The following is a 9,263-nucleotide window of genomic DNA, read 5'->3' as shown; positions in this document are numbered from 1 at the left end:
AGGACTTATCGAGGTGTCGTTCCTATGCGTCTTGGACGAACCATTGACGTGCGAAGATACTGATAAGTATGTGTTCTTCGACTCGGTTCATCCAACGGAGAGGATATACGAGATGGAAGCTAGTGAAATGCTGAATACTTCGCTAGCAGCATTCCTGTGAAATGGCTGCCATGTGCTCTGCAACGGAGTGGACATACAAAATGGAACCATTGGCACGCTGTATGCTATGGGGACGATACAGTAGAAATATGATGATGACTCATTATTCAGCACCAAATAATACTGTAGACAGGCGCAAAAAGTGATCAGGTCATGACTTTTATTGCAAGAAATGTCTTTCCAATGAGCTACGATTTCCATCAAAACCTTTTGCCCTTCTGTCATCTTTATAGAGCATTCTGATAATCCCGAGTCAAACGCACGAGCAATGTATGCAAAAAAACACTATCTCTATCAGTTTAACACTAGATAGCCTATAGTACATTTCAAAGGGACGAAAAAGAGAACCATTTTGTTCACTCCCTACTGCCACCCATGCTCAACACATTGCCAGATCTACCAATCAGGCCTCAGTTGCTATCAGTGAAGTCCGCGTCAATGACATCCCCATCATTGGGTCCCTTTGCTGGTCCAGCACCAGGCGTCCCGGCCTCAGCATCAGGAGTAGGTCCGGCTGCACCAGCACCAGGCTGGTTGTACATCGCCTGCCCAATCTGCATCACCTCCTGGTTCAAAGCAGCCATGGCGTCCTTCATGCTCTGTGTTGATCCACCAGAAATGGCATCTTTGAGTTCCTGGAGCTTCACATCCACCTTCTCTTTCACAGGAGCAGGGACTTTGTCGCCGAGCTCCTTCAATTGCTTCTCGGTCTGGTAGACCACGGAGTCTGCCTGGTTTTTGGTGTCAATGGCATCTCTCTTCTCTTTATCCTCCTTGGCAAACTTGTCAGCTTCTTCTACCATTCTCTCAACCTGCAAAGAGGTAGTTGAAGGATTCAGGCACCAATATACACACAATTTTTTTAGCCAGTGGTACCATACTATAATATAGAATGGTAGAAAAATAACAATGACATCAGAGCTGCCAATTATACCACAAGATCAAAACAGCACCACACCATTGACTTGACATTAGAAGAAAGAAAAACCAGGAACATTTTACATCTAACCACCAATATGCCACGACAGCTCAATACAATTATCATATAAAAGAATGCCTAGGCTGCAGGTTTGTGTCATACCTCATCCTTCGGTAGCGTACTAGCGCCAGTGATGGTGATATCCTGTTTCTTCCCAGTGCCCTTATCAATGGCAGCAACAGAGAGAATACCATTTGCATCAATATCAAACTTCACTTCAATTTGTGGGACACCACGAGGTGCAGGGGGGATTCCATCCAACCGGAAGCTTCCAAGGGACTTGTTGTCTCTGACAAACTCTCTTTCTCCCTGGAGAACATTAATCTCAACACTTGTCTGTCCATCTGCAGCTGTTGAGAATACCTCTGATTTTGAGGTGGGCAGTGTGGTATTCCTGGGGATAATTTTTGTCATGACGCCACCCAATGTCTCCAAACCAAGAGACAATGGAGTAACATCCAGAAGAACGACATCTTTCACATCTCCCGCCAAAACCCCACCCTGGTGTTACAATGGATGCACATATATTAAATGTGGCATGCTGAATAAGTCATAATGATGGTTTACTATGTAATGGCATGCATTATGCAGTTCTTTATAAATGCAGATTTACAATCATGTGTGGAAGGAACATGAAAGGAAAGAAAATCACCTGCACAGCTGCCCCAAGAGAAACAACCTCATCAGGGTTTACTGTAACATTAGGATCCTTGTCGGTAAGCTTCCTCACAAGTTCTTGCACTGCAGGGATTCGGGTGGATCCACCCACAAGAATCACTTCATCAAGATCACTGACCGATAACTTGGCATCTCTCAATGCATTATTAACAGGAGTTTTAAGCCTGTCACCAGAGAGAATGTCAGTGAAGCCTTTAAATAAAATGAGATAAAACACAAAAGTCTACAAAAATGATTTGAAAGCACTGGACTCAAAATACTGACAGAATGTCCTCAGTTACCTGTCGATGAGGTCTGAACATAGTTCCTCAAATTTGGCTCTGGAGAGGGTTGCCTCAATGTGTTTTGGCCCATCAGCAGTAGCAGTAATGAACGGCAAGCTGCATTTAAGGCATTTCAGGAATAAGAAATTTCAAATGATGTAGACCAACAGCTGAGTGGAGAAGTTCAAGTTTGAACATCTTTGTAAATACGACTAAGAAGAAGCCTACCTAATGTTTGCCTGTGTCAGCGTTGACAGTTCCATCTTAGCTTTCTCTGCTGCCTCAGTAAGCCGCTGAAGGGCTTGTTTGTCCTTAAGAAGATCGATGCCTTCATCTTTCTTAAAGTTGCTAGCAAGCCAGTCTACTATTCTCTGCACAAGTCAAGGATAACATGATCAATATACCGGATTGCTATCAACCCTCCAAAATTGCAGAATTTGTGGAAACAATTTTACTCACAATGTCTGAAATTGGTTAGACTGGTTTCAAAATTCTATATGATCAATGTTTGAGAAAAAAAATGCAAAGGCACTAAACAGGAGGTCCAACCCTGCTCCACACCTGTGTACATCTTCCAGGTGCCAGAGTAAGGGCATATATTAAATATATTAAATGTGCCCTACTAAACATAAAAAATGGCATATCATGCATCCATGAGTTCCATGACCAATGTTCATCTTCCTCAACCTCCAGTTTGTCTAGGCAAAGCCTTCTAAACTGCTGGAGACAGGAAAAAACTTAGCTATAGCAATGCTGCTACGCCTAGCACCCTTTTTATGTATTGCATACGATTAGTACCACACTAAAATATTTTAATATGCGCTTTCAGGAATTTAAATGGCATGGATTCTAGACTAGAAATCAGAAATCTTGAAAGCATTTGTTACTCAGAGCTGTGTTACAAAAGGTAATGCCCCAAATGTAAGAGAAAAACAATTTCAGATTAACACGTTAACAGCATAAAAAGAAACAAGATGGCAACAGTTGAGACAATTCTACTGATGTACAATCTGCTAAAAAAAGAAAAGAAGAAAATTTGGGACACCTTATCGAAGTCATCACCGCCAAGATGTGTGTCACCTGATGTGGAAAGCACCTCAAACACACCATCTCCAACCTCCAATACTGCAGGATGGTGTTGATTTAGTTGTAATATTATGAGTATAAACATCTCAAAAAAGCATTTAAAGTATTAACAGTTAAATACTGGTAGAATGTCACTTTCATAAAGAAAATTATAAATGGAAAGTAATAGGACATTATTACAACAATGTCTGGTCTTGCAGAAGAATAGTAACCGTATAACTAAATGATGCTCTTCAAAAGGTATGTTTATCAAACACCAGGCTAAAAGAGTTGAGCAATGTAAAATGCCACTTAAGTTCCTGAACAGACCATTTAATACTTCATAATTCAAACAGGGCAAATACTGAGTAAAAGTAGAGCTAATACTCATGGACAAACAATTTGAAACCTTACAGCTCAATCAGGGAAAAATGAAAAAAATTGAACAATTCATATAACTGAATAAATATTCAGCAAATATTCTGATTCAAAATAAGTGAAAGGTTTATCTCAATGACGACATAAGATGATCATGATCCATGTGATTCAGAAGTAAAGCAACTATAATAGAGAAATAAACAGCTGAGAATCTTGCATACCAGATACATCAAAGGTACCACCTCCCAAGTCAAACACTAGAATTGTTTCATTATTTTTCTTCTCAAAACCATAGGCCAATGATGCAGCAGTTGGTTCATTTATAATACGAAGAACTTCCAGCCCTGCAATACGGCCAGCATCTTTTGTTGCTGTCCTTTGTGAATCATTGAAGTATGCTGGGACTGTGACCACTGCTTTTGTAATTTTCTCATTAAGAAACTTAGAGGCATCATCCACCAACTTCCGCAAAACCTGTCGCGGTAATAAACCAAGATAAGTCAAATGCAGAACAAATAAAAGTAAAATATTAAGTATCCCAGATATAATTGGTTTGTAGGCGGTAGCTATTCAAAGTAAATAACTAAATATACATATGATAAGATACCGTCTTCTATATACATTCAAAATTCACTCTTCCAGACCCAACTGCTTAACTGAAGCTATGAATTTCCAAACAACCGTCGATGTTGGCAGAAATCATATTACAATGCCACTTGTATTCAGACTATAATAAGAATACACTAAGCCCAGATTGGTCCAACTGGAATTTTACGGTCTGCACCATCCTGGGAAAATACACACATTTGAAAAGGGTGCTAACTCTCAAAAGGATTAAACTCCAGGGCATGTTAACGATTCTAACAGGTTTCCATATAATACCCAATTGACAAACAACAAAAATAGCATCTGTCTCTATCCTCATGATCGAACGTCTATATAATAATCATACCACATTTACCCAGTTAGAAACTTACAGTAAACATATATATCCAGCAGGTGTGGATTATTTGAAGAGGTATGTATACCTGCGCGGAAATCTCCTCGGCGGCAAACTGCTTTCCGATGGCTGGGCAGTCGAGCTTGACGTTGCCGTTCTCGTCCTTGACGACTCCGTACGAGACCTGCTTGGCCTCGTCGTCGACCTCGGACATCTTGCGGCCGATGAACCTCTTGACGGAGAAGAAGGTGTTCTCGGGGTTGACGACGGCCTGGCGCTTGGCGATCTGGCCGACGAGGCGCTCCCCGGTCTTGGTGTAGGCGACGACGGAGGGCGTGGTGCGCGCGCCCTCGGCGTTGGTGACGACGGTGGGCTTGCCGCCCTCCATGGCGGCGACGGCGGAGTTGGTGGTGCCGAGGTCGATCCCCACCACCTTCTCGCAGGTGACCCGCAGCGCGGCGCCCCCGCGGGCCCCGCGGGCGGGCGCGCGCATCCGCACCGCCGCGAGCCGGCGGCCCACGAAGGGGGAGGTGACCCCCTCGGGCCCGCCGCTGCTCCCCCGCCGGGAGAAGAGGAAGGGCGAGGCGCCGCCCGCGGCCGCCGCGCCGACCTGGGAGCAGGTAAAGGAGGCCATGGCGCGCGCGCGGGGAGGGGAGGGAGCCCTAACCCTATCCGGAGAGGGGGAGCGGCGCGGGGACGGACACGGTGGGGGGAGCGGCGGAGGGGGGTGGGAGGCGAGGGGATAAGAGGGGGAAGGGGAAGGTGAGGAGAAGGGGGGAGTTTATACAGCAAGGGGCTGACATGTGGGGCCGGGCTGGAGGTAGTTGGCGTACGGGTGGTGGCGGCGGCCGTGGAGACCGCGTGAGGCGACTGGCGAGGGCTTTGAACAGCGGGTGTTCTCGTGGGCCGGCGTGGCGGCCGCTTGTGCACACGGGCTTCTTCTTTTTTAAATCAAAAAAAGGAAAAAAATTATGCGTTTGTTGCGGCGCCGTCGCCAGTTTTGTTTGGGCCTTGGAAGGAGCACGCTATATGACACGGGAAGCCAGGGTTCAAAATTTCAAATGGTTCAAAACGTAGGGGAACCTACGAAGAATTATGCGTTTGTGATGCTACTTTTAAAGCGGTTTCGTAACATCAAAGATTTGATACACGCAAATTTTCTTTTTGGAAAAGTGGTATTCACGAGCTGGTCGAAAAGAGAGAAAAAACTTACACTTCCCCAATACGCTCGGGACCTCACCAAACCTTGGCCCAAATGCTTAGGCCCAGTTTACTCAAGCCCAGACAGCCCAAGCAAGTAACGGCCCACCCACCCCTCTGTCTCTAAAGAATTTTTTAATTTTTAATTTTTTTTTCCGATTTATCAAAAATATATGCCGATTTTTTTTTGCAAAAATGTCATCCCGGTACCGCCGGATGAACCGGCGGTACGGTTACTGCAGCGACTTCCAGCGGCACTGTAGTGACTTACCGCCAAATCAACCGGTGGTACTGTAGCAACTCACTGTAGCACATTTTCAAAAAAATTATAACAAATTCATATGGATTCGGATGGAGATAAAATTTATACGAAAATTATAGACCTCGACGAGATCTACAGCTTTGTAATTCAAACTTTTTTCATTTAGAATCATTCTGGTGTTTAAATAATCGACACAACATTTAGATCTAAAAAATCAGATCTAAACAAGTCGTGCTGCTCATCGGGAGTGCACCGGGAATTTTTCATCTAAACAACGCTAGACTTGTTGTAATTACAAAGTTGTTTAGATCATTAATTAATTACCTTCATTAGATTCGTCACGAAAAATTATACTCGATTCTTAAAAGATTTCACAAATAAATTTTATTTAGTACTTATTCTTTTTTCGAAAAACGTGCATTCTAGAAACTAGACAAACCCAAACAGAACCAATGAGTCAATGGCCTACCGAATGTTGCCGATGATCCTACAAATAATCATTCTCTACGAAATTATGTTTAAAGCATTCTATAGTTCAATGGATTCTCTTAGGATTGTCAAAGGATTTGCCGATTCTTGCCAAATAGAGTTGATACAACTGATAAATGCCGTTGGTTAGTTCTGTTTTAAAAATGGAAAATAACTAGAGCAAAAAAAAAATCGTCTTGTCCGAAGCGGAAGTAGACGCAATTACGGACTCGATGACGAACTCCCTTCCCTTCTCTTCTCTCTTATATTTGCGGATTTGCTCTGTGAGGGAAACCAAGCTGTTAATAATCTGGCGATCCCCATCGACTCCCGCAGACCGCAGCCACCTCGGCCCGGGGAAGCCATGGTCGCCGCCGGCGGGGCCGCCTCCTCCTGGGTCCCTCCTCCCCTCCCCGACTGCGGCGACGCCCCGGGCTCGGTGCTCCTCGACCTACGGTGCTACATCGCCGACCTCCCCAACGCCACCACCGCCGCGGGCTTCACGAGGCGCGGCCTTCCCATCCAGGTGACCTTCCGCGCCGCCCGCCCGCCCGCCGGCCCTCTCCCACCTCTGCGTCCACTGCCCCGGCGCGGACTTCCCCGCCTGCACGCCCAAAGTCGTCGCCACTCACGCCGATCTCGTGCTCCTCCGCGCCCCCGTCGGCCCCGGCGCCCTCGTCTGTGCCACGACGCGGTACTGGGAGTACTTCGTCTACAGGGCGCATCCCCCTCGGCTGGATTCGATTCCCAACCCCTTCCCCAAGTTCGTCCACGACTCCGAGGCCGCCCTCCTCAGCCTCGAAGACGGCGGCTACGTCCTCGCCGCCCTCCGGAACAGGATCCCCAGGCGCGATTCCAGGTGCGGCGGCGCTCTCATAATGACGGAGTTCGACCTGCACCTCTACCGCTCCTCCAACGCCGACGAGGGGTGGATCACCAAGTGGCTCTCGGTGGAGGAGCCCGTAAGGGACACGCTTGCCCCTGTACCTCGCGCGGTGGCCGACAGCGTGATGTTCCATGAGACGAGCAAGACGATCACGGTTGGTGGTGAGCGCGGCACGGTTGCCTGGGTGGATCTCTGGCGCGGCATCATCCTCTGCGACGTGCTGGTTGAGTGTCCATTGCTCCGCGACATCCCGCTGCCCCTGCCTGCAAAGGGCAATTGGGATTGCCTCCTCCAAGAATATAACCCCAGATATCTACGGGACATCACCATCAGCCGACACGAAAACTCCATCAAATACATCGAGATGGAACTCAGTCCGCCAAAAGAGCAAGAAAGGACCACCCCTGAGTCCTACCTGGATTGGGTGCGCCAAAACCGAAGGACTTCCCTAGTGCGCCGTGATGGATGGAAGGCCACAATATGGGCCATGCCGATCCCTGTTGCTTCATGGGAGGAATGGCACCTTGAACATGATGTCGATGTCGATGATCTCTCCGTTGATGCCAGCAAACCATGGTTTTATACGCCGCTGTCTAACCTGCAAGGCAGGATTTTTTTTTATTTTTAACCTTTTTTAATAATATTTTAATTTTCACCGGGTTGCTGTTTTATTTGCATGGCATAGCCCGTTTGGTCGCACCAATTATACTGGCGCGGCAGGTAGCCACTGTCGTGCCAGTGCATGCGGCGCGACAGGGCTGCCACGCTGGCTCCCGCCCCGGCGGTGCGCCAACGGGGCGCCAGCGGCGTGCCGACGTGGCTAAGCCTGTCGCGTCACATGCACTGGCGCGACAGCCTCTGTCGCGCCATGCGGGCTGGCACGACAAGGCCAATGTTCTGACCCGCGCCAGCCCTTCTCCCCCCACCCTCCCTTTCCTTCCCCCTCTGCTCCCCCGAGCTCCCGAGCTCCAACAGCTGCCGCCGGCCGCCGACCCCCCTGGGATCTGCTCAAAATCCGCCATGAGGTGTGGAAAAGTAGAGGGAAACGTTCCCCAAAGTTTCCCGAATGTATTGCCCCTATTTTCTCTTCATTTAACCATGTAGAATATGAGTTATGGGTAGTTCTTGTTTATTAGAGTTTGGGTATTGATTTGAGAAATGGTCATATAGTTGGTAGTGTACTCATGATTAAAGATTTCAATGACACGTAGATGGTACTTTGCTCGCGATTTGGACGTGAGATAGTACGTGCATGCATCGTTTAATATGGAATTGTAGTGTTGAGTAGGTGGAAGGATATTATGAAACAAATTCATGGATAATAGGCACCATAATTTTTTTTTGTGTAGTAGCTTTCTTAGAAGGTGGAGTAATTAATTTGTTTCTTTCACGGTCGTATGTTAAAGAAAAATTTAGAGTTTGACCATGAAGTAATTAATAGGCACCATGGAGGATGTTGCCATTTTCGATAGTTGTGCATCATTAAAGGATTTGGTAGACCGAGTATTGATTCGAGAAATGGTCTTGTAGTTGCTAGTGTAGTTATGTTTAGAGATTTAGATGATACATATATGAGTAGTGAAATTTGATTTTTTGGTGGTCTAATAATGACACCGTCTACAGGTTGATGGCGGAACGCAAACGTAAGGTTGAGATTGTTTATCCTACAGTAAAATGTGAGGATGCCCCAGTTTCTCCAGCACTACCTGTCATAAAATTCCGGCAGAGGTGAAGCAATCTAGATGGCCGACTACAGCTGCTAGAGTGTACTACATGTGTTCTGTTAAGGAGAAAATATACACTGTGAGTGTCGGAAGAGATACATATTACTGGACAAAGCCGTGTATGTTTTTTCAATGGATTGATGGACCAGACAAGTTTGACTCTAGGATCCGGCTTTTTCCATATGATAAGGATGAGACAAAGCCACTCAATGAGTTCAAGAGGTGGGTGCCTCCTCCACCTAATCCTCCTCCAATGATGGA

At 46.5% G+C, this 9,263-nt stretch overlaps 1 protein-coding gene across 1 annotated transcript; it reads right to left on the bottom strand.

The window, feature by feature from the left end:
- Positions 1-291: 291 nt before the first annotated feature.
- Positions 292-5,167, bottom strand: LOC120697024 (stromal 70 kDa heat shock-related protein, chloroplastic-like). The gene is made up of 8 exons (XM_039980114.1): positions 4,551-5,167; positions 3,744-3,996; positions 3,125-3,204; positions 2,308-2,450; positions 2,098-2,196; positions 1,791-1,980; positions 1,241-1,639; positions 292-971 (listed from the first exon to the last, which is right to left on the bottom strand). Exons 1-8 carry the CDS (start codon positions 5,094-5,096, stop codon positions 570-572), a joined length of 2,112 nt encoding a protein of 703 aa, XP_039836048.1. The 5' UTR covers positions 5,097-5,167; the 3' UTR covers positions 292-569.
- Between the last annotated feature and the right edge of the window lie 4,096 nt (positions 5,168-9,263).

The sequence above is a fragment of the Panicum virgatum genome, chromosome 3K (assembly GCF_016808335.1).
Source record: "Panicum virgatum strain AP13 chromosome 3K, P.virgatum_v5, whole genome shotgun sequence".
Taxonomy (NCBI): Eukaryota; Viridiplantae; Streptophyta; class Magnoliopsida; order Poales; family Poaceae; genus Panicum; species Panicum virgatum.
Note: the sequence above shows the minus strand (reverse complement) of the source record. Positions and strands in the feature narration are given on the sequence as shown.